The 25746-nt window shown below is 43.0% G+C and overlaps 1 protein-coding gene across 1 annotated transcript in view; it reads left to right on the top strand.

Moving 5' to 3' along the window:
* The window catches only part of STPG2 (sperm tail PG-rich repeat containing 2), a 1039376-nt gene that overhangs the window by 21962 nt on the left and 991668 nt on the right, over positions 1 to 25746 (top strand). The window contains exon 5 of the mRNA XM_040419865.1: positions 1491 to 1655. Within this exon, the coding sequence (XP_040275799.1) occupies positions 1491 to 1655 (165 nt within the window). The remainder of the gene's footprint in view (positions 1 to 1490; positions 1656 to 25746) is intronic.

Genomic DNA, 25746 nt, shown 5'->3' with positions numbered 1-25746 from the left:
TGCCTCCATGTAGCCATGTTTTCTGCTGTCAGATGATCAGATCTACACCAGGGAGTTTGAAGGTACCAAACCCTACAGGATTATTGTCTTTATTCCCTTCTGACCGATTACAATAATAAGAATAGGTTAGAAAAGAAGTGTTGTATGCAAGTCCTATCTACTGTATGTCAGAGCGGTTATTCTATTATCTTTTCTGCGGTCTTACAATAAAGTAATATACAGTGCACTGCTGCAACATTTCATTATCTTTAAACACATTATGGATGCCTGTAGACACCATGGTTAGCCAATCTGCTCTACTCCAATACTTTTAGCCTTAAATCAATTTGTAGGAAGAGACGCCTGGGCGTATCTGGGCTCCTCTATTAATAATGTAAATGTTGGTCACAATTATTGGATTCTTGTTGACTAATTATAATATTGTCCACTCTTGGCAAGAACTTTGTGTAATTTCATTCTGGCTAACATTAATCAGTTCATTTAATTTGCGCTAACATTAATCAACATATTTGTCAGATAGTAATCTGTAGCTTCAATCCACATTAACGGTGCTGAAGCAACAGAATAATTCAACTAAAGTGCCATTGTGTCTTCCGTTGGATTTACTTGTGGCATCCCTCTCCCTGGTCATCTTGATCACCGTAATAGGCTTTTCCTTCTGTTTCCGTACAGTTTTAGCATTGTTGGAAGGTGGCCATATGGGACCGGCCAACCTTCTAATGTATTTTTCGTTAAGACTTGCCCTCAGCAGCAAATGTTGCTGGAAAGAATTCATGGGCATCTTGGTTTTCAACATGGTCAATACCTTGTCTGGCAGTGGCTTATTTCCCTCTCTCATTGAAAACACATGCTACTGTAACTTGGCCGATCGTGGATACGTGTGTATGAAGGGGAGGCATTGGGAGACGTAGCTGTTGGCCCAACAGCCAATTAGCTCACAGCTATTTGAGGTATATGGCTACGTTAGGTTCAGAATGAAGAGCATTTTTTACAGATTAAATAATTATTGCAGTTACTGACTTTGTGAGTCTGTACAGACACACCATGTTGATTCAAGGCCCTGGTTGCTCCCATTCTCTTTGCCACCAGATGGCTACAGGACTTCTATCTCCTGATGAACTGCTAACAATGCAGTTCTTCAGGAGATGGGAGTCCTACAGTTTGTGTAGGACTCCCATCTCTTGAAGAACTGCATTGTTAGCAGGAAAGGATAGGGAATTGGCCTTAGAGTCATGGAAAGGGGAAGTTCTGTGTGCCAAAATTGTTATCCTTATGGAGGTCCATTTTTTTATCATTCATAATGGCCCCTTTTCCTATGTATATTTTTCATGACCTTCCCTAGCTGTGGTCATAATAACATATCACATTTTATTGTGCAGTTTTCTGTTTCCCATCCATCGTTGACTGTATGATGGAGGTCTTTATTGTTAAAGAAAACCATATTCTACTAAATGTAAATCAAAATAGAAGTTTTGTCATTACCCACACAGATAGCAAAAAGCCATCAGAAAAGGCAGCAAAATGCTGGTGCTCCATCTATCCCTGGACCAGGACAAGTTTTTGGCTATGAAGAAACTGCAGACGGTTCCCTTGTGAGACAAAGTCTACCTGCTGTGGACAATACACTGGGGCCTGCCTTCTACCACCCTGCAAATGTAAGTAGACATCATATAAAACTTGGTATGACCTGCAAGGTAAAGTTTTGGAAGTAAAATTATAACAATTTTTGAAAGACCACTTCCATCATTGACCTGAAGTGGTAGGAGAACATGTAGTGCTATCAATTTACCAGTCTAATATGATGACATAATTACTACGTAAATATATTGGAAACCATTGAATTTACTTGTATGGCCTAAAAAATGGATGCTTTTCTGATACTATCACCCCTTATCATAACTCAGACTTGCAGGATGCTCACAATCAATTGGAGGTGATACGTTTTATAACTGCTTACTTTACAAGAGTAATATTAGCTACAATACCTTAGCTATGGTGATGTTTGAAAAGTGCATGACATGTTTCATCTAACTTGTTGGGTTGATTAATTAGTATGACCTTAGGTCTTTTCCTCTTGGACTCAAAAGTATTATACCTTGTGTTAAAGCTGTCTTTGAAGGTAACCTGTCATGTTAACCATGAAGTCTGTTCTGCTGGCAGCATGCTATACAGCAGAAGGAGCTGAGCAGACTGATATATGCTGTCGTTTTTTGGGGAAAAGATTCTGAATAATGTGCATTTTACTCATTTAAATCCACGCTGTTTCTACTTTTAGGAGTCTACTTATTTTTAGGTGGTCCGACTCAGTGATTCACAGCCTTCCCCCTATGACTGTGCATAGAGGTAGCCGTCAATCACTCACTGGACTTCTAAATATAGAAAGAGCAGGGATTTTAATCAACTAATTACATGCTATACAGAATATTTTACCACAAAACTATATAATCTGCTCAGCCAATTACTGCTCTATAACATGATTCTGGCAGATCAGACAGCATGTTCAGCAGGAAAGATTCCCTTTAACCTTTTCTAGACCTCCACTGTACAAGGCCAGTCTTTCAAAAATGCTGTTTCACGGGGCATACACTCTGGTATAATGTCTGTGATCGACGATAAGGCCAATTACAGACACTTAACCTCCCAGATGCAGTGGTCAATTGTGACCACTGCATCAGAAGTGGCTTTTCCCAGGAGTGCTGCACTCCCGAGGCTGAAATGACTCCCTCACGTGGCAATCGAGGGAGCCGTTTGTTCTGTATGGTAGCTAGAGGCTACCAGGCTTACTACAGCAATGTTCCTTTGAAGCCCCCATAGGAACACAATGAAACTTCCATAGGCTGCAATGGTAAATCATTGCAGTCTATGGGAGAAGTGCTCTAACGATTGTATGTTCATGTCCCTTAGAGGGACTTAATAAAAGTGTAAAAAAAGGTAAAAAAAAAGGTTTTAAAAAAATTTAACATCCCCGCTTTCCCCTATTAAATCACTTCCCTCAGTTTAAAAATAATAAAAATAATAATAAAAAAAAAATTGTGGGCATCGCCATGTCCCAAAATACTTGTACTATTAAAATATAAATGCAAATATAAATGTATCTATCTCATATGGTGAACGCCGTAACCGAAAAAAAAATATCTAAATGGTTGATTCATCATTTGTTTGTCTCTTGTGGTCTAAAAGTCATACGCACTACAAAATGGTATCAATAAAAACTACAGATTGCCCCGCAAAATATGAGCCCTACGTAAGTTATGGGGAGCGGAAAATCGTGATGCAAAGAAAAAATGCTTTTTTTTTAAAGTTTAGATTTTTTCTCAGTATTAAAACACAAGTAAAACTATAGAAATGTGTATCACTGTAATCAAACTGACCCAAAGAATGATGGTTAACAGGTCAGTTTTACCGCATAGGGAACACCGTTAACCACCTCAGCCCCCATGGCTTAAACACCCTGAAAGACCAGGCCACTTTTTACACTTCTGACCTACACTACTTTCACCATTTATTGCTCGGTCATGCAACTTACCACCCAAATGAATTTTACCTCCTTTTCTTCTCACTAATAGAGCTTTCATTTGGTGGTATTTCATTGCTGCTGACATTTTTACTTTTTTTGTTATTAATCGAAATTTAACGATTTTTTTGCAAAAAAAATTACATTTTTCACTTTCAAAGAAAAAATGTGGGGGGCTGAGCCCGCACAACCTGCCTGTAGGTGCAGATCACTATGGCGAAATACATATACAAACGGAAAATGCAAATGTGATCGCACACTACATTCAGCACTCTGCCCTCCATGCTGGATGAGACATTGGTGTACATTTTGGCCAAAGCGTAATAAGCCACTCACCGCGTCAAGGTCGTCTCATTTGAGTGGTCCCTAACTCTTGTTCCTACCTGTTTATGGGCCATGACAGCCACATAAAGTCCAGGGACTTATGAGTGAGTGGCTTATTACGCTTTGGCCAAAATGTACACCAACTTCTCATCCAGCATGGAGGGCAGAGTGCTGGATGTAGTGTGCGATCACATTTGCATTTTCCGTTTGTATATGTATTTCGCCATAGTGATCTGCACCTACAGGCAGGTTGTGCGGGCTCAACCCCCCACATTTTTTCTTTGTAGCATATATTGGAGGCGTGGCGATCTCCTTTGAGTCAAGCACACCTGACCAGTCAATCTTTCCTGGAGGCTGGTTTTAAAGTCAGTATAAAACTGAGTCTGCTTATAAAGAACCTACCATTAGCCATTTGGCTCCAGGAGAAGTATATGGTGGGCTCAGCATGCATGTTGGTACTTGCATCCCTGCATCCGATGAAAGCTGTAATGGCACCGGACGGGGTTAAAAGCAGAGTGTACTTGGCTTGCATGCTGACCTGCATTCCCTGGACTTTATGTGGCTGTCATGGCCCATAAACAGGTAGGAACAAGAGTTAGGGACCACTCTAATGAGACGACCTTGACGCGGTGAGTGGCTTATTACGCTTTGGCCAAAATGTACACCAATGTCTCATCCAGCATGGAGGGCAGAGTGCTGGATGTAGTGTGCGATCACATTTGCATTTTCCATTTTTCACTTTCAGTTGTAAAATTTTGCAAAAAAAACGAGATCCATATATAAATTTTGCTATAAATTTATTGTTCTACATGTCTTTAATAAAAAAAAAATGTTTGGGTAAAAAAAAAATGGTTTGGGTAAAAGTTATAGCGTTTACAAACTATGGTACAAAAATGTGAATTTCCGCTTTTTGAAGCAGCTCTGACTTTCTGAGCACCTGTCATGTTTCCTGAGGTTCTACAATGCCCAGACAGTACAAACACCCCACAAATGACCCCATTTCGGAAAGTAGACACCCTAAGGTATTCTCTGATGGGCATAGTGAGTTCATAGAATTTTTTATTTTTTGTCACAAGTTAGCGGAAAATTATGATTTTTTTTTTTTTTTTCTTACAAAGTCTCATATTCCACTAACTTGTGACAAAAAATAAAAACTTCCATGAACTCACTATGCCCATCAGCGAATACCTTGGGGTGTCTTCTTTCCAAAATGGGGTCACTTGTGGGGTAGCTATACTGCCCTGGCATTCTAGGGGCCCAAATGTGTGGTAAGGAGTTTGAAATCAAATTCTGTAATTAATGGCCGGTGAAATCCGAAAGGTGCTCTTTGGAATGTGGGCCCCTTTGCCCACCTAGGCTGCAAAAAAGTGTCACACATGTGGTATCTCCGTATTCAGGAGAAGTTGGGCAATGTGTTTTGGGGTGTCATTTTACATATACCCATGCTGGGTGAGAGAAATATCTTGATCAAATGCCAACTTTGTATAAAAAAATGGGAAAAGTTGTCTTTTGCCAAGATATTTCTCTCACCCAGCATGGGTATATGTAAAATGACACCCCAAAACACATTCCCCAACTTCTCCTGAATACAGAGATACCACATGTGTGACACTTTTTTGCAGCCTAGGTGGGCAAAGGGGCCCACATTCCAAAGAGCACCTTTCGGATTTCACTGGTCATTTTTTACAGAATTTGATTTCAAACTCCTTACCACACATTTGGGCCCCTAGAATGCCAGGGCAGTATAACTACCCCACAAGTGACCCCATTTTGGAAAGAAGACACCCCAAGGTATTCGCTGATGGGCATAGTGAGTTCATGGAAGTTTTTATTTTTTGTCACAAGTTAGTGGAATATGAGACTTTGTAAGAAAAAAAAAAGAAAAAAAATCATAATTTTCCACTAACTTGTGACAAAGAAATTATAGGAACTCGCCATGCCCCTCACGGAATACCTTGGGGTGTCTTCTTTCCAAAATGGGGTCACTTGTGGGGTAGCTATACTGCCCTGGCATTCTAGGGGCCCAAATGTGTGGTAAGGAGTTTGAAATCAAATTCTGTAATAAATGGCCGGTGAAATCCGAAAGGTGCTCTTTGGAATGTGGGCCCCTTTGCCCACCTAGGCTGCAAAAAAGTGTCACACATGTGGTATCTCCGTATTCAGGAGAAGTTGGGCAATGTGTTTTGGGGTGTCATTTTACATATACCCATGCTGGGCGAGAGAAATATCTTGGTCAAATGCCGACTTTGTATAAAAAAAATGGGAAAAGTTGTCTTTTGCCAAGATATTTCTCTCACCCAGCATGGGTATATGTAAAATGACACCCCAAAACACATTCCCCAACTTCTCCTGAATACGGCGATACCACATGTGTGACACTTTTTTGCAGCCTAGGTGGGCAAAGGGGCCCACATTCCAAAGAGCACCTTTCGGATTTCACTGGTCATTTTTTACAGAATTTGATTTCAAACTCCTTACCACACATTTGGGCCCCTAGAATGCCAGGGCAGTATAACTACCCCACAAGTGACCCCATTTTGGAAAGAAGACACCCCAAGGTATTCGCTGATGGGCATAGTGAGTTCATGGAAGTTTTTATTTTTTGTCACAAGTTAGTGGAATATGAGACTTTGTAAGAAAAAATAAATAAATAAAAAAATCATCATTTTCCACTAACTTGTGACAAAAAATAAAAAATTCTAGGAACTCGCCATGCCCCTCACGGAATACCTTGGGGTGTCTTCTTTCCAAAATGGGGTCACTTGTGGGGTCGTTATACTGCCCTGGCATTCTAGGGGCCCAAATGTGTGGTAAGGAGTTTGAAATCAAATTCTGTAAAAAATGGCCAGTGAAATCCGAAAGGTGCTCTTTGGAATGTGGGCCCCTTTGCCCACCTAGGCTGCAAAAAAGTGTCACACATGTGGTATCTCCGTATTCAGGAGAAGTTCGGGAATGTGTTTTGGGGTGTCATTTTACATATACCCATGCTGGGTGAGAGAAATATCTTGATCAAATGCCAACTTTGTTTAAAAAAATGGGAAAAGTTGTCTTTTGCCAAGATATTTCTCTCACCCAGCATGGGTATATGTAAAATGACACCCCAAAACACATTCCCCAACTTCTCCTGAATACGGAGATACCACATGTGTGACACTTTTTTGCAGCCTAGGTGGGCAAAGGGGCCCAAATTACAAAGAGCACCTTTCGGATTTCACTGGTCATTTTTTACAGAATTTGATTTCAAACTCCTTACCACACATTTGGGCCCCTAGAATGCCAGGGCAGTATAACTACCCCACAAGTGACCCCATTTTGGAAAGAAGACACCCCAAGGTATTCGCTGATGGGCATAGTGAGTTCATGGAAGTTTTTATTTTTTGTCACAAGTTAGTGGAATATGAGACTTTGTAAGGGAAAAAAATAAAAATAAAAAAATCATCATTTTCCACTAACTTGTGACAAAAAATAAAAAATTCTAGGAACTGGCCATGCCCCTCACGGAATACCTTGGGGTGTCTTCTTTCCAAAATGGGGTCACTTGTGGGGTAATTATACTGCCCTGGCATTTTCCAGGGGCCCTAATGTGTGGTAAGTAGGTAAATGACCTGTGAAATCCTAAAGGTGCTCTTTGGAATGTGGGCCCCTTTGCCCACCTAGGCTGCAAAAAAGTGTCACACATGTGGTATCGCCGTATTCAGGAGAAGTTGGGCAATGTGTTTTGGGGTGTCTTTTTACATATACCCATGCTGGGTGAAAGAAATATCTCGGCAAAAGACAACTTTTCCCATTTTTTTATACAAAGTTGGCATTTGACCAAGATATTTATCTCACCCAGCATGGGTATATGTAAAATGACACCCCAAAACACATTGCCCCACTTCTCCTGAATACGGCGATACCACATGTGAGACACTTTTTTGCAGCCTAGATGCGCAAAGGGGCCCACATTCATTTTATGAGGGCATTTTTAGATATTTGGATCCCAGACTTCTTCTCACGCTTTAGGACCCCTAGAATGCCAGGACAGTATAAATACCCCACATGTGACCCCATTTTGGAAAGAAGACACCCCAAGGTATTCAATGAGGGGCATGGCGAGTTCATAGAAATTTTTTTTTTTGGCACAAGTTAGCAGAAATTGATATTTCTTTTTTTCCTCACAAAGTCTCCCTTTCCGCTAACTTGGGACAAAAATTTCAATCTTTCATGGACTCAATATGCCCCTCACGGAATACCTTGGGGTGTCTTCTTTCCGAAATGGGGTCACATGTGGGGTATTTATACTGCCCTGGCATTCTAGGGGCCCTAAAGCGTGAGAAGAAGTCTGGAATATAAATGTCTAAAAAATGTTACGCATTTGGATTCCGTGAGGGGTATGGTGAGTTCATGTGAGATTTTATTTTTTGACACAAGTTAGTGGAATATGAGACTTTGTAAGAAAAAAATATATAATTTCCGCTAACTTGGGCCAAAAAAATGTCTGATTGGAGCCTTACAGAGGGGTGATCAATGACAGGGGGTGATCAATGACAGGGGGGTGATCAATGACAGGGGGGTGACCAGGGAGTCTATATGGGGTGATCACCCCCCTGTCATTCATCACCCCCCTGTAAGGCTCCATTCAGATGTCCGTATATGTTTTGCGGATCCGATCCATGTATCCGTGGATACGTAAAAATCATACGGACATCTGAATGCAGCCTGACAGGGGGGGTGATCAATGACAGGGGGGGTGATCAATGACAGGGGGGGTGATCAATGACAGGGGGGGTGATCAATGACAGGGGGGTGATCAGGGAGTCTATATGGGGTGATCACCCCCCCTGGAAGGCTCCAGGGAGATGCCTGTATGTGTTTTGCGGATCCGATCCATCTATCAGTGGATCCGTAAAAATCATGCGGACATCTGAATGGAGCTTTACAGGGGTGTGATCAATGACAGGGGGGTAATCAATGACAGGGGGTGATGAGGGAGTCTATATGGGGTGATCACCACAGTCATTGATCACGCCCCTGTAAGGCTCCATTCAGACGTCCGTATGCGTTTTGCGGATCCGATCCATCTATCAGTGGATCCGTAAAAATCATGCGGACGTCTGAATGGAGCTTTACAGGGATGTGATCAATGACAGGGGGGTAATCAATGACAGGGGGGTGATGAGGGAGTCTATATGGGGTGATCACCACAGTCATTGATCACGCCCCTGTAAGGCTCCATTCAGACGTCCGTATGCGTTTTGCGGATCCGATCCATCTATCAGTGGATCCGTAAAAATCATGCGGACATCTGAATGGAGCTTTACAGGGGTGTGATCAATGACAGGGGGGTAATCAATGACAGGGGGGTGATGAGGGAGTCTATATGGGGTGATCACCACAGTCATTGATCACGCCCCTGTAAGGCTCCATTCAGACGTCCGTATGCGTTTTGCGGATCCAATCCATCTATCAGTGGATCCGTAAAAATCATGCGGATGTCTGAATGGAGCTTTACAGGGGTGTGATCAATGACAGGGAGGTAATCAATGACAGGGGGGTGATGAGGGAGTCTATATGGGGTGATCACCACAGTCATTGATCACGCCCCTGTAAGGCTCCATTCAGACGTCCGTATGCGTTTTGCGGATCCAATCCATCTATCAGTGGATCCGTAAAAATCATGCGGATGTCTGAGTAGAGCTTTACAGGGGTGTGATCAATGACAGGGAGGTAATCAATGACAGGGGGGTGATGAGGGAGTCTATATGGGGTGATCACCACAGTCATTGATCACGCCCCTGTAAGGCTCCATTCAGACATCCGTATGCGTTTTGCGGATCCGATCCATCTATCAGTGGATCCGTAAAAATCATGCGGACGTCTGAATGGAGCTTTACAGGGGTGTGATCAATGACAGGGGGGTAATCATTGACAGGGGGGTGATGAGGGAGTCTATATGGGGTGATCACCACAGTCATTGATCACGCCCCTGTAAGGCTCCATTCAGACGTCCGTATGCGTTTTGCGGATCCGATCCATCTATCAGTGGATCCGTAAAAATCATGCGGACGTCTAAATGGAGCTTTACAGGGGTGTGATCAATGACAGGGGGGTAATCAATGACAGGGGGGTGATCAGGGAGTCTATATGGGGTGATCAGGCGTGATCAAGGGTGATCAAGGGGTTAATAAGTGACAGGGGGGGGGTGTAGTGTAGTGGTGCTTGGTGCAACATATTACTGAGCTACCTGTGTCCTCTGGTGGTCGATCCAAACAAAGGGGACCACCAGAGGACCAGGTAGCAGGTATATTAGACGCTGTTATCAAAACAGCGTCTAATATACCTGTTAGGGGTTAAAAAAATCACATCTCCAGCCTGCCAGCGAACGATCGCCGCTGGCAGGCTGGAGATCCACTCTCTTACCTTCCGTTCCTGTGAACGCGCGCGCCTGTGTGCGCGCGTTCACAGGAAATCTCGCGTCTTGCGAGTGGATGCGCCGGCGCGTCTACCCAGAAGAGCAGGGCCGCCGCAATGACTCAATCCTGCGTACGGCGGTCCTGAAAAGGTTAAAATGAAATCCCTAAAAACTGTAGTGGCTTATTTTTTTTCCAGTTTCACCCCATTTGGAATTTCCAGCTTCCCACTAAATCCTATGCAATATTAATTGGTGCCATTAGAAAGTGCAACTTGCCCTCATATGTCTATGTGAACAGAAAAATAAAAAAGTTATGGCTGTGGGAAGGCAGAGATTAAAAACTGAAAATGCAAAAACTGAAAATCGCAAGTTCCTGAAGGGGTTTATGTGGACCGTAATATATTAAAAGTAATGCAGCTTTCTGCATTGAACTGAATCAGGTATTTTTTTCCTGATAGTCTCTGCCATTATTTTAGGTGCTGATATACATATTAGCTCCTGGACAGTCAAGGGAGCAGCCACAATTGTTCAGTCCACAAGAAGAGTCAACCTAATAGCTCAGATGCAGTTCAACCAGTCAGAGGGTGATCTTGTGAGATACACTCTATCTCACAAGATCGCTCTCGCTTCTCACAGCATGTGGCAGCTATTCAGATGAATGGTCATCAATGTAATGCAAGGCTAGCTACCTGAACAGAAGCTCCTTGTACAGAGAGAGGGCTCTTAAATGGGTGTCTCCCATCGATGATGTCTATATGCCTTCATGAGGAGGTTGTATCTGTATTAATGGAGCATATGCATCTACAGCCCAAAGGACCACATATATTTTTGGATTTAATTTTCACCTGTGCATGCGCAGCTGCTCTCCCTTCTCCCTGTTCTGAAGATAGGAGCAGGTCTCCTAGGTGGGGCCCACACCTATCTGACCTTGGTGGTGTATTCTAGCGATATGCCTTAAAAGTTGAGATGTTGACTGATAGTCACCGTTTATTGCTTTAGCGCTCAGTCACTATGGTAAATTTCCAGCTCTATAGGGAGCTTGACAATAATTTTTCATTAGGAAAGCAAGCGGCGCAGCAGCTTATTCTCATTGTGCTAATTTGAAATATGCATGGATTCTGTTTTATGCAGGGTAACTCATTCCGGCAAACTTTACTCAACAGTCATAAAAAATTAAGAGAAAATACATTCATTAAAGTTAAGATGCAGGCTGAGTGCTGACTGTTAATCTGTCTCTGTGGAGCGCTGCGCTTCTGTGTTGTGGTCTTTTATATGTATTTTTTAGCATTTTCTTTTTACTCTGTCTGTCAGTGTTTTCATTGCTGTGCTCGGCTTCTTAGAAGCGCTTTACTTTTAAGTTCACGCATACATATCTGAAAGTCGGTCTGACCAGCCCGAAACTTGCGTATATAAAATCCTTTCTAGATGTCTCCATGGCGGGCATGTCTGTCCTGCTTTTGAGCTGTTGCTGGAGTAACTCAGGTATGGTATATAATTACTTTAAGAAATAAAGGGGTAGTAAAGACACTATCTGTGGCTTTGCTGGTTTAATTCATTAAAGGCATGGCAAACATTTAGATGAGACCTGACATAGTGTCACATTATGCAGCCGCTTTACATAATATTTGATGGGACTGCAAATATAGCAATTCCATAATTTCATATTATTATTGAAATAAAACAACATAATTATTGGGGCCTTTAGGCTGGGTTCACACGCATCGCTTGTGCGTTGCATGAAAATCGCAGCATGCTCTATTTTGTGCGTTTTTCACGCAACGCAGGCCTCATAGAAGTGAATGGGGCTGCGTGAAAATCGCAAGCAAGTGCGGATGCGGTGTGATTTTCACGCACGGTTGCTAGGAGACGATCAGGATGGGGACCCGATCATTATTATTTTCCCTTATAACATGGTTATAAGGGAAAATAATAGCATTCTTAATAGAGAATGCATAGTAAAATAGCGCTGGAGGGGTTAAAAAAAATAAAAATAAAAATTTAACTCGCCTTAATCCACTTGTTCGCGCAGCCCGGCTTCTCTTCTGTCTTCTTCTTTGCTGTGCAGGAGGAAAAGGACCTGTGGTGACGTCACTGCGCTCATTACATGGTCCATCACATGGTCGACCACCATGGTGATGGATCATGTGATGAGCGCAGTGATGTCATCAAAGGTCCTTTACCCAGGTCCTGAAGAAAGAAGAGAAGCCGGGCTGCGCGAACAAGTGGATTAAGGTGAGTTAAATTATTTTATTTTTTTTAACCCCTCCATCCCTATTTTACTAAGCATTCTGTATTAAGAATGCTATTATTTTCCCTTATAACCATGTTATAAGGGAAAATAATTACATCTACACAACCTTGAACCCAAACCTGAAATTCTGTGAAGAAGTTCGGGTCTGGGTACCACATTCAGTTTTTTATCACGCACGTGCAAAACGCATTGCACCCGCGCGATAAAAACTGAACAACGGAACGCAATCGCAGTCAAAACTGACTGAAATTGGGTACCTACTCTCGCGGGTTTGCCACAATGGACCCGGGACGCATCCTGAGCAAATCCGTCACGCCCGTGTGAACCCAGCCTTAGTCATGCAAGTGCCTTAGGGCAGGTTTCTGCATGCAGTTTTGGTAGCTAAAACTAGGAGTGAACTCAAAAAAAGAGGAGAAGTCGTATCTGTCGTATCTCCCAGTTTATGATCCACTCCGTTTTCTGGCTTCAAAAACGGCATCAGGAAACCTGACCGTGTGGCCGTACCCTTATACCTTACAGCCTTACTTCAGACAGGGTCCTATTCTTTGGAACCAAGCCATAGAGTTTATAGCTCACAGCAATCACATTGATATATGCCCACTTGCAATCACATACAAACATATTGTATGACACATGCACATCATCATACATGTATGTAGGTACACAATAACATACACACTCAAATGTCCTACATTCCTCTGCTGGGATCTGTTCTCATTTTGGTAAGAAATATGTAGATAACGTATGGACCAGAAATACAGCCACGTGAATGTGCCCTAAGACTACTAAATGAGTGTATTAATTGTCTTATCTAAAAGCACGTCAGCTTCTATAGCAGTATAAAGCCTCCGTGCACAGGACTCCGCTCCAGTGTAAAATCCGGTAAACAGTTCATCCAGCACTGAAGGGTTAAAAAGTATTTCCAGCTTTATTGAGGATGCATGTTAAAAACCCATGGCATACTGCTTTACCATAATCCGTCAACTGCTACACAGTCTTACTCATGAGTAGCCCTTCAGTGCTGGATGAACTGTTTACTGGATGAATTGTCTACGGGTACTTTCACACTAGCGTTTTTCTTTTCCGGCACTGAGTTCCGTCCTAGGGACTCAATACGGAAAAGAACTGATCAGTTTTATCCTAATGCATTCTGAATGGAGAGCATTCCGTTCAGGATGTCTTCAGTTCAGTCTTTTTGACTTTTCAGGACGGAGATAATACCGCAGCATGCTACGGGTTTATCTCCGTCCAAAATACCGGAACACTTGCCAGAATGCCGGATCCATTTTTTCCCATTGACATGCATTAATGCCGGATCCTGCCCCGAGTGTTCCGGCAAAACAAATCCGGCATTGCGGTCTGCGCATACTCAGACAGGAAAAAATGTAAAAAAAAAATATGCCGGATCCGTTTTTCCGGATGACACCGGAGAGACGGATCCGGCATTTCAGTGCATTTGTCATACGGATCAGGATCCTGATCCGATTGACAAATGCCATCAGTTTTCATACGTTTTGATGGATCCGGCAGGCAGTTCCGGTGGCGGAACTGCCTGCCGGAATCCTCTGCTGCAAGTGTGAAAGTACCCTTATGCAGTGGCTTTGCCTATAGATAATGGAAAGTACAGTTTTTTGTGCCAATATGTGGATACGTATACCCAATATAAGAGTAACATAATGAACATAACAAAAGAAAAAAAAGGAAGAATACCATTACTCACAAAAAATATAACCAAAGCATGTGTAGTTATTTCAGGTGTGTAACATACTTCATGTACTGTTGTTGTACTCGGTTTGGTCAGCAGGAGGCAGCAGTGCACTGTGGATGAATTTGTGTAGCTTCCAAATCAAATATTTTTTGATTATTGTACATTTTTGATCATGGATTGTGATCTAGGTTTAACAGGAACATAAGCTAGATATCATTATGTATACAGATGTATAATTATGTAATAAGCGTACAGTTCTTTGTTCAGGACAAATAAGTAGAATCCGGTAAACGAACTAGATAACTGCAAACACATGACAGGGTTGTAAATGCTCTCGCCCCCTCTTTGAGAAATGTGTATCCTTTCAGAGTTGCTGTTCCATTGCAGAGGGTTACTGTTGTCCCTTGTAGAGAATATGCCCTCCTTTATATGTCATGCACTCTGTTATTTGTAACGTGCCTTATGCTGCTGTGAGATACCAGAGTGATACTTAAAGGGGTTGTCCAACACTGACATTTGTTTTATATACCAAGGCCACCGGTGAGGTACGGTGAGTACCTGTGAAGGTTAGCCTATTTATCTTCTCACCACCACTCGGTTTTGGCTCCATGGGTCCACCACTGTTTTCACTGTGCGTCAGTCCCCACACGCAAACCTATGGTACCAGCAGGATCCTCTGTGCCACTGCAGCCAATGACTGGACTCAGCAGTGACCCAGCAGTGATGTACTGCTTGGGGACATGTTATGGCAAAGGCAGTTATTCCATGCCAGAAATTTACATGTGAGGACCAAGGGGCAGTGAAGACAGCGGTGAACTCATGTGCCTTGAAGTAAGGGGTTAACTGCTATGCAGGCTGAATTAGGGGTCAGCACAGGGGGGGGGGGGGGGGGGTCACTAATAGTAGGTCCCTACTCTGTGTGGCATGTTCCTGTTGTTAATAAATACAGGTGTGCATGGAGAACATGTGGGAAAAACTGCAACCACGTTCACAAGTTGGTGCACAACCATAGGAATCCTAGAGGTTGGAGCAGCAAATGGGAACATTGAGCACGGTCCGATAACCATGACACTTCCCACTTGTGACTGTTTAGAGAACCTGCGCTAGATCAGGTGAGAAGACACAGACCACTAAGCCTGCTACAGAGAGAAATCCCTGTGTAGTGAGTGCTATACTGGACTGTACTAAGCTTAGACAGTCAGCGACTGCAGACAACTATGGGAGATGGTGTGCCACACCTAAGGACCCTATGTGCTATATTGAGAGAATCCCCACCCTGTCGTCCCCTCTGTATAGAGTGTATGCAGTGTGGAAAGTAGCCGCAAGCTAGACGAAACAGCATAATCCTTTTTCATTGCCACCACCACACCAGAGAAAGACTCCAAGGAAAGTTGTTGATGCCCATTGACTTGCATGCAATGCCAAAGAAGCAAGTAAGCCTTGTGACATATGTGTCTTATTCCGCTGTGAGATGCCAGCAAGGAAAGGGTAAAATGTAATTACATTATTGTGGGTGCAACATCCTGCATATTTTCAGGTCATTGCATAGCAGTATAATATATTGGTGATGGCATAGATAGCCTGTGAGTGATAAATGATGCCCTGGGAGTTAGATACCTTCAGGTAGTGTGTTGATGGGTGCAGCAGCTTTATGGCATGTGAACCACACTGTATGATATGAGATAATAGATTGTAAGCTATTGGTCATGCAGGGATTAATGGCAGACACACGGCAATAATGTGAGTCACAGATCAATGTATGGGTCATTTCTCTGGCATATCTATGCTGCAGAGCATGTTCCTATAAGGGGATAAATAGAGGTGCCTATTGGAACCTTGTGCCAAGAGCACACTTTCAGCCTGGATATTGCGTGCTGGAGGACACTTCAGCTGGTAAGACACATAGCCAGCCAACTCCTGTGTAATAGCTAGCTAGCAAGTGCAGGTGGGTGTTGCATGCAAATTGTCACACCACCAAGGCCTGGAGAGGGTCAAGGGGCTGAGCACTATAGTAGAGAAGGGTAGCCTAGAGCTGGGATCGCCAACTCGCATTTCCTACTTCCCACACCCTGGAGCAGCAGAGGACCTGTGGAGAAGCCAGGACATAGAAACACAGTGGCCTAAGTAAAAAGTCTGTGCAGATTGAGCTTATCAAAAAGGGTCTATCATTTTGTGGAAACCTTGTGAATTTCTCATTAGATTTTTTCAGAATTTGAAAGAAAGTCAAGTACTAAACCCATTATCATTAACCTATGCGGGAGGCCTATGCCTATCAATAATTTTATGAAAAGATATGCTGAGCAAATTTTCTGAAGCTGTCATTTCTTGTTTTCACAATTGTTGAAGATTTCTATTTTTGTGATCTTCTGATGTTGGAAGGAGTTTGGAGGAGACAATGTATGCATCTAAAAAAAAAGAAAACGTTTCTTAAGTTTATTTTATGTCATCTGCTGAACCTGTGTAATTCCATTACTAAATGGATATGTTGGCACATCATATAACTAATGTCTGTTGCCAAAAGCCATTGGGGAGTCAGCTAGTTGTGTCACTCTTTCCTCATGTTGCGAGATTCTGGTAGAGGAGCAAGAAAATTAAAATGACAAGCATGAACTCTAACTGCTATACTGCATTACACCCAATTAGGCAAAGTACAAAACTTTATATTTACATATATTTAGCATTTAAAATGTAGAAATATTGAGAGCTTCACTAGTGAGAGTTCCCATGGTTCAGGATAATAGGGATCGCTCCATAATCTTATTTTCAGATGCTGTGGTTAACACCAGCAGTCTGCGGCCACTGGCATCTCCCTTCTTCCAGATCACCTGGCTGCCTACTCCAGTTCCCCGCCAGTCCATACCCACTAGAATCCTCTGCTTCTTCCCAGCAGGCATGGCTGCCAGAGTAGTATTCTGCCTATCCACTCTATGCTGGGTCTGCACTCTCTTCCTCCTCTGCAATGCCTCTGTCTCCATGTAGGGCGCACAAATGCTTCCTCTGGCTGTTGAAAGACCAGTGCATGTGACCTAATCTGCCCCAGCCTATGGCTAGTCTTCCCAGGGTATTTAAGGCATCTCTCCTTGTGAAAGGGTGCAGGAGCAATACAGTTCCCTAACTTGCTAGACCCTGTGAAGGTGCTTGTTAATGTCTGATCTTCAGTGCTTTACTTTTACCCGTTTATATGTATTGTACCTGTTCCACCTACCCTAACCTAGGCTTGCTTATTGTGCTGACCCTCTGCTGCCTGCTCAGAACTTTAACCAATCATCCAGATTGAACATACTCCTCTTCCTGCCCTGACCTCAGCTTGTCCACTGGCTATGATTTTACTTGTCCCCTTGATGCCACACACTGATGTCTCATTACCTGTTACTGAACAGAGATTACTTCAAGAGGTAGGTGGTTCCAGATCTCTGTTTAGGAGTTAAAAGGTAAAGACCAGCAGGGCCATGTAGATAAAGTCATTAGTACTAGCCATAAGTTAAATCTGTTCAGTGACAGATATATTGTATATTGTATTTGTGTTTTAGGGTTTTTATTTTACATTTGCTTCCAGTATAAAAATGCCTTAAAACATTATCTCTAATTATTCTGGCATTTGGCAAATAATAATAATAATGGTAATCCTAATGGACCAAAAGCAGGAAAGGTTTACTCTGATTTCATGTCAGATATTGAGAAAAACATGCATATGTGTCTTTTTATATAGTGTATGTAAACTTCTGGTTTCAACTGTACATGCATTTGGTTTCATTGTCTGCATGGGGAAGTAGTATTTAGTGGCTTTTAGTTCTGGCTTATAAAGGAGGTAGTCCCTAATAGGGCACATGGCCAGGTCTTGTCTTCATGAGACACAACCTCGCTAACAAGGTGTATAATTTTGAATAGAAGCTCTGCAGTACAAAGCTGTTTCTATGCTATATGTGGATGGCGTGAATCTTAGGCTAGGTTCACACCTGAGCGTTTTACAGCGCGTTCCTACGCGCTGTGAAACGCTCAACAGGCAAAAACCAATGTTTCCCTATGGGCATGGTTCTCACCTGAGCGTTTTACAGTGCATACGAACGCGCTGTAAAACGCCCTATGCCCCAAGAAGTACAGGAGCTTTTTTTTAAAAAAATTGACTTTTCCTAAGTATCCGTTTTGTCGCTCACCAGTACAATTTTCTAAGGGTGAAAGGCTTCTTCTCCAGGTTCATTATAGACTCTCAATACTTAGTTGCACTTTTACCTCTATATGGGTTTTGGGGTTTCTAGATATTGATGACCTATCCTCAGGAACGGTGGCTGTATGCTCTCCAGAACTTCCACCGATTAGCTGTTGACAGTGCTGGAAGCAGAAATCCCTGTCCACTGTGTCGTGGCTAGGGATGAGCGAATCAACTTCAGATGAAACATCCGAAGTCGATTCACATAAAACTTTGTTTCAATACTGTACTGAGCTCCGTACAGTATTAGAATGTATCGGCTCCGATGAGCCGAAAGTTTATCACTTTGCGAAGTCTCGCAAGACTTTGCATAATAACTTCAGAAATTGATTTATACTGTAAAAAAACCAGAGTGGTACCTTGGAACCGAACCCGAGTTCGGGAAATGTTTTTTTGCAATATAAATCAATTTCTGAAGTTATTATTGAAGTCTTGCGAGACTTCGCAAAGTAAAAACTTCGGCTCATCGGAGCCAATACTTTCTAATACTGTTCGGAGCGCTCGCTCCGTACAGTATTGAAACAAAGTTTTATGCGAATTGACTTTGGATGTTTCATCCGAAGTCGATTCGCTCATCCCTAGTCGTGGCCATGCGGGCTTACAGCATTACAGCTACCATTCACTTGAATAGAAGTTGATCTGCAGTATACCGGCATGGCCACTACACTTCTCTGGTTCCATGCATGCTATAGTTTCCAGAGCTGGAAGCTACAGAAAACAACTTGTTGTTGAGGGTGCTAGTTGTCAGACCCCTTCCAGTCTGATATTGATGATCTATCTGTCCTGAGGACAGGTCAGCAATATCTGGAGTACGGAAAACGCCTTTAAGGTGTTCACTCCTTGTTGACCGTGATTTTGTTGTGAACATGTTTTTGAGGTAATTTTGAAATATACAATATCTTCTGCAAAAGATTTTTATGACATTGTCAGAGAATTATTGTATTGTCTGATGTTTATGTGTCTGATGCATAATAACTACAAATAAAACCTTCAGCATTTATGGGAGACAATAATAGTGATTATTATGCATGGTAGACTAGAAGTACCTAATTATTTTCCGAACATGCTGCTCATCGTAGGTTCTTAGCTCAGTGGTTTGGAACATGAAGAAATTATTTTCTTCAAACCTTGTTCTGTTATTTTTTTGTGTGTCGTTAAACCACCTGCAAACATGTGGTTGTTGTCTCTTTGACATCTCTTTGATAATTGGAAGTCAAGGCAATTTATATTTATTACTCTTTTCTTGGTAAAATTGTTTGTGATAAAGGAACACGGGGAAGTAAGCTGCTGAATCAGAGCACGCAGTGCTTGGACCTTGGACCAAGACTTATTGCTTTAAAAAGAAATCCCAAAATATGATTTCAATGAAAATCTCTTTATTTACTTTAATACCTGTTGAGCGAAATGAAATTATGGGGACAGGAAGTCAGTTTCTCTCTTAATGAGAATGACAGAGGCAGTCATTGGAATGAATAGTGAAGTTGACAGTCTAAGGGCAGCATTAACTGGTGACAGAGACCCTGATGAAAATGCTGAATTACTTTCTTGGATTGACCCAGTTGTTTTCTATAGAGAAGTCTGTTTTGAGAAGCTCCATTGCAAGCCAAGCATTCCGCTCAATACAGTGCGTAAGCCCAGAGGTCTTCATATTCATTTATATAACTAGTGTGCCCATTCTAAAGGAAAAATGAACGATTGGGAAAGCAAATGACATATTCATGGTACATTAAAGGCGTAATGTACCTCAGTGATTCTTTTAACCTATTAAGGACTGGGACAATTTTTGTTTTTGCGCTTTCATTTGTTCCTTTCTACCTTCCAAAAGCCTCAACTTTTTCAATTTTTGAGGTGACCATAAATGGCAAATTGTACATTTTGAATTTTTTGGGATATTTTAATAGTTCGTTTTCAGACACAGCAATACTTGTTATGTTTTATTTATTTTTTGTTTATTTTTATATGTAAAATTGGCAAAGTGAGTAAATTCAGTTTTTAATCTCTTTGTGTGTTTTTACTTTTTTTTTAGCTCCCTTAGAGGTCTTGAATATGCACTCTTCTGATTGCTTGTCCCATTGATTGCAATTAAGGGTTAAGGCATGTTAAATCAGTGGGTACTAACCACTACGTCACTTGGCCCTTGCCAGATCCCTATGCTTGCCCATTTTTCCTGCCTCCAGGACATCAACTTTATTTGCTGCAATCATTTGCTGCATTCATTGGTACAGACATTAAACTTTGAATTATAATTCCCAAATCAACTGATCATATACGGTAGTCTTTTAAACTAATATAAAATGTTCATGTAAAAAGCAAGCTATTGATTCATGTCAAGTCTGGCAAATGTCTCCAGATGATCTATCAATGTAGCAGTTTTTCAAGGATGTGTTTTCACCCCTTAAACAATTTCAGCAGCATGTATTCATTTTATCCTCTAACCTCTTAGTGACCAGCCTGTTTTGGGCCTTACTGACCAAGCCTTTTTCTTCCTTTTTTTCCTTTTCGGGTTCCAAGAGCTATAACTTTAAAATTTTTCCGTCTATATACCGTAATATCAGTGCGTCTTATGGGGCGAATGCTGCAACCGTCCGGTGAATATGCTGAGAGGGAGGAGGGGCTGGGGGCCGGCATCTGTTTCTGTAATGGCAGCGGGCCGGTGCAGTCACTGTAATCTACTACACCGGGCCCCGCTCTCTGTAGTATACGGTAATCATATCTAACTTGTGGAATGAAGCAGGCGGCGCAGGCGCAATGAGCGTAGTGAGCTATGCTACGAGCGCCCACCCGGCCGGCCTCCTGACTGCCAAGAAGTTACGGTAGTTGTAAGTAGTACAGCGCTAGATTTAAGATGATTGGAATACTTTAAACAATAGCCACAAGTTAGATATGATTACCGTATACTACAGAGAGCAGGGCCCAGTGTAGTAGAATACAGTGACTGCACCGCTGCCATTACAGAAACAGATGCCGGCCCCCATTCACTACACAGGGACACTGTTATGGGGGATCTGTGGATGACTCATAAGATGCTATATATGTGTCATCCACAGATTCCCCCATAACAGTGCCATCCACAGATGCCCCCACAATGATCCCCCATAACAGTGCCATCCACAGATGCCCCCATAACAGTGCCATCCACAGATGCCCCCATAACAGTGCCATCCACAGATGCCCCCATAACAGTGCCACCCACAGACCACCATTACGGTAGTTCAAAACCCACCAAAAACACACCTTTTGGTTCAAAATTTATTTTTTCTTATTTTCCTCCTCAAAAACCCAGGTGCGTCTTATGGGCAGGTCTTATAGGTGCGAAAAATACGGTAGCTTTATGGGGGCTTGTCTTTGCGGGGCAAGTTATAGTTTTTAATGGCGCCATTTTGGGGTACACATAACTTTCTGATTAACTTTTATTAACTCTTTCTGGGAAGGAGATGGAAAAATCAGCAATTCTGCCACTGCGTTTTTACGTTTAAAATTTTACGGCGTTCATTGTTCGGTATAAATAATATAATATCTTTATTCTCTGGGTCAGTACAATTACAGTGATACAAAATACATATAGTTTTTTTTACGTTTTACAACTTTTTTGCAATGAAATCCCCCCTTTTTTTTTAAGAAAAAAATATTTTTTGCATTGCCACTTCCCAAGACCTATAACTTTTTCTTTATAACTTGTATTTTTCATTAGTATCATTTTGAAGTAAATGGCGCTAAATGACGTTTATTCGGTGGCAACTAAGAATAAATTAGCAATTCTGTCTTTTTTTTTTTTACGGCGTTCACCGTAGGGGATAATTTACATGATATTTATGTAGTCCGGGTCGTTACGGGCAAGATTTTTTTGCAATTTCTTTCATTGAAAAGCGTATTTTCAATGGAAAAATAAGCGGAATTGTTTGTTATGGGATTATTATTATTTTTTTACCACTTAATAGTGGGGGACTATAACAGACAGTTTTTTGATTGCTTTTAAAATGCAATGCACTATCCCTATAGTACATTGCATTTTAATGGCAATGCTATTCTGACATTGACTAGCAGGCTGGAAATTACTCAAGGCTGGTCTGGAGCCTACATCAGACCCCAGGCAGCCTTCACACACATCGGTACCCCGCGATCGCATTTGCGGGGTGCCGATGGGAAACAGTGGGAGTCCGCTCCCTCTTTCAGCACTTTACATGCGGCAGGAGTGCCGATCCGGGCTGTTAGAGCAGGGCCGCGTCTCTCATGTGACAGGGGACCTGTGCAGCGCATAGACTAGGCCGCCGTAAAAAAGGCCCCTTAGTGACCGCCGTAAAAAGGAGTATGGGTGGTCACTAAGGGGTTAAATTCATTCAATAGTAAATTATTTTAAAGTATGAACATTTGTATTCTTAACTCCAACTGTGAGGACTCCAGAAGCCAAATTGGACAGTAATGTACCCCGCAGTATTAATTTTCACTTCTGAATTATGTATGAGTGTCATTGGAAAAGGTGATAAACATGAATATGATCTAGACGGATTCCTTTTTCTTTATTTTGACAAGAATATCCACATGGAGTATTAGATTTACTGTTGAGAGGCAGAGTCAGATATCTCGCTTAAGCACAATATAGCAAGGGAGACAAATCCATCTACATTTTGATGCTTTGACATATTTTTTTTTATAATTTAGAACTTAAGTGTGCTCATTAAATTGGCATGTGTATAGGGAACTCAAAGGGGGAAATCAACATTTAGTTCTTAATTTTAATGTATAATTGGGCATACAGCCACAATAGTAGCGGCAGCAGGAGCAGCATAGCACGGAACATGCAAGGCTGTCTATGGGTTAGTAGTAGCAATAATAGTAGTAGTAGTAGTGATACCGGTTGCAGATGCTTCACATTAATGGTGGTGGCTGTAGGGAATTAGCAGTGAGGAGCAGAAGCAGCTGAGGCAGTGGCGGCTACAGCAGCAGCTATATTGGACATGTTGGCAGAAAAGCAACATGATGGAGGCAACAGCAGCCTTATGGAAGATTATGGTCAGCAGGTCGCAGCAGTGGCATGATGGTGACAACGGCAGCAGCCATACAGAATGTGATGGTAAGCAGGTTGCATTAGTGGCATGATACAGGTGGCAGCAGCATCTATACACAACGTAAAGGTTGGCAGGTCGCAGCAGTGGCATAATGGAGGTGGCAGCAGCAGCTGTACAGAACGTGATGGTTGGCAGGTAGACAGCAATAGTGGCAAGATGGGGCACCGCCAGCAAGGCTAGATCTATTCATCGGAATCAGCCGGTGGAGTGTGAAAATTCTCCTGAATCCAAGCTTGGTTAATTTTGACAAAAGTTACGTTTTGGACACTGGTAGAGGACAACTTGGTCTGTTTGGATGTCACCAATCATCCAACGGCACTAAAAAACCCTTTTTGAAATGACACTGGAGGCTGGGAAGTTCGGGCCACTGTTACAGTCTGCCTGCCCCGAAATCCATGGGGTCAGGGAACAGAGTTTGCGCCAGAGACTGGCTAGAGTTTAGATAGGCCTGAACCTGGGCGTTGATGCGGTAGCTGTCAGCTTGCTGACTGCCCTCAGCCTGGCGCGTCTGGCGCGTCACGTGGAAAAACTCCATTACGCTGAGGAGACTTAAATGGTTGCTACTGCGACTTCTGCTGCTCATGGCAGCAGGAGGGGGGTGACTGCGGGGGGCAGAGAGGGTCCTCCCTTTCAGACATGCTGGCCGTAAGCTGCAGCTAGCTGCGTACACAGTGTTTCCTGGTATTAATGTCATTTGTCCTCCCTTTCTAAGAGACAAAAACATTCCCCCATTTTGCCTTGGTAGAGATGGTCTAAAAGTATGGCTATCCAGTAATCCTCAAACTGCTTGATGTCAACAAAACGCCTGTCACTGTGTAAGCAAGCGAGTATACATACATGTTGCCATTCTGCCCAGAGTGCCTGAGTAGCCAGTTCTTTGCGGCTCTGCCCCCCACTGAGACAATTGGGTGTCTTGGCCGGTGCCATCCTCATCATTGTCTGGTTGCTCCTCCACCTCCTCTTCCTCTTGCAGTGGCAGCTCTTCATCCTCATTTTTATCATCCTCCTCCATGGCAGAATCCCTTTGTATATCTCCAACAGCTATAGGGTGGACAGCAAGCTGTTCTTCTTCTGCTGTGTTCCCCTGCTGCATGAGCGTTAGCGTCTGTTTTAAGATAAATATGAGAGGGATGATGTCGTTCATGCTGACAAACTTTGTGGCCTCTTTGAAGACCTTCAGCACCTGACAGGCATCTCATATGAGCTGCGACTACCTGACCTCGAAGCAACACATGCTTGCTGCTGCTGAGGCTGTCTGGTGCATGACAAAATTGTTCATAGCTTTCCTCTGCCAGTACATATGCTCGAGCATGTGCAATGTTGAATTCCAGCGAGTTGACACATCGCAGATTATGCTGTGTAGTGCCAGGGCGTTCTGTCGCTGCAGGTCCAGGAGAGCGTTCCTTGCCACATAAGAGTGCCTGAAGTGCTTGGGCAGTCTCCTGGACTTTGCCAACACCTTGCGCAAGCCAGTGTACTTATTTAGAAATTGCTACACCACTAGGTTGATGACATGCACCATGCATGGAGCATGTGTTATTTCTCCCAGGTTCAGGGTGGCCAGGGTGTGGCGCCTATTGTCACAGACCAAGTTGACCAGTTGGAATCGGTGGCGTGACAGCCAGCTGGATGTTTGCTGCTTGATGCACTTTAGCAACTGCTCGCCGGTTTGGCTACTTTCTCTTAGGCCGATCAGCTCCAACACGGTGTGGTAACGCTTGACCTGACACATGTGATCGGAAGGAGGGGTAGTGCGAGTGACCCTGTGCCCTGCTGATGTTGGGGACAGGAACGTTTCCATGGAGGGGGAGGAGGCAGATAAGTACCTGATGTAGGAGCCAAGCCGACACAATAGTGGGGAGGTCAAAAGGACCTGGCCTCATTACCGGGGTGCTGCTTTGCCGCTGCCGTGAAAGGCATGTATTGTCCCCGTCTGTAAGAGCTGCTCCAGGTGTCCACCGTGGTGTGAACCTTGCCTCACAGCGAAAATCACAGAAATGATGCTAGCTAGGAATCTTCCAGCGAGGCTGAGCGCACGCCATTAGCTCCCTAAAAGCAGCAGACTCGACCACATGGTACGGCAGCATCTGTATCGGCAACAATTTGGCCAGGTGTAAATTTAGCTGGCACATCATTGAATTGCAGGGTGCGTAGAGTTGTTTCCTGTCCATGCATTTCGTTATCAATGGTTGACGATGGAGCAGAGGAGGAGTCTGAGCGGGAGAAGTGGAAAGAGATGACGATAATGTAAAAAGACACCGTACTGCCCATGGATGCAGCCT

This window comes from Bufo bufo, chromosome 2 (assembly GCF_905171765.1).
Source record: "Bufo bufo chromosome 2, aBufBuf1.1, whole genome shotgun sequence".
Taxonomy (NCBI): Eukaryota; Metazoa; Chordata; class Amphibia; order Anura; family Bufonidae; genus Bufo; species Bufo bufo.
This window is presented reverse-complemented; position numbering and strand designations above follow the sequence as displayed.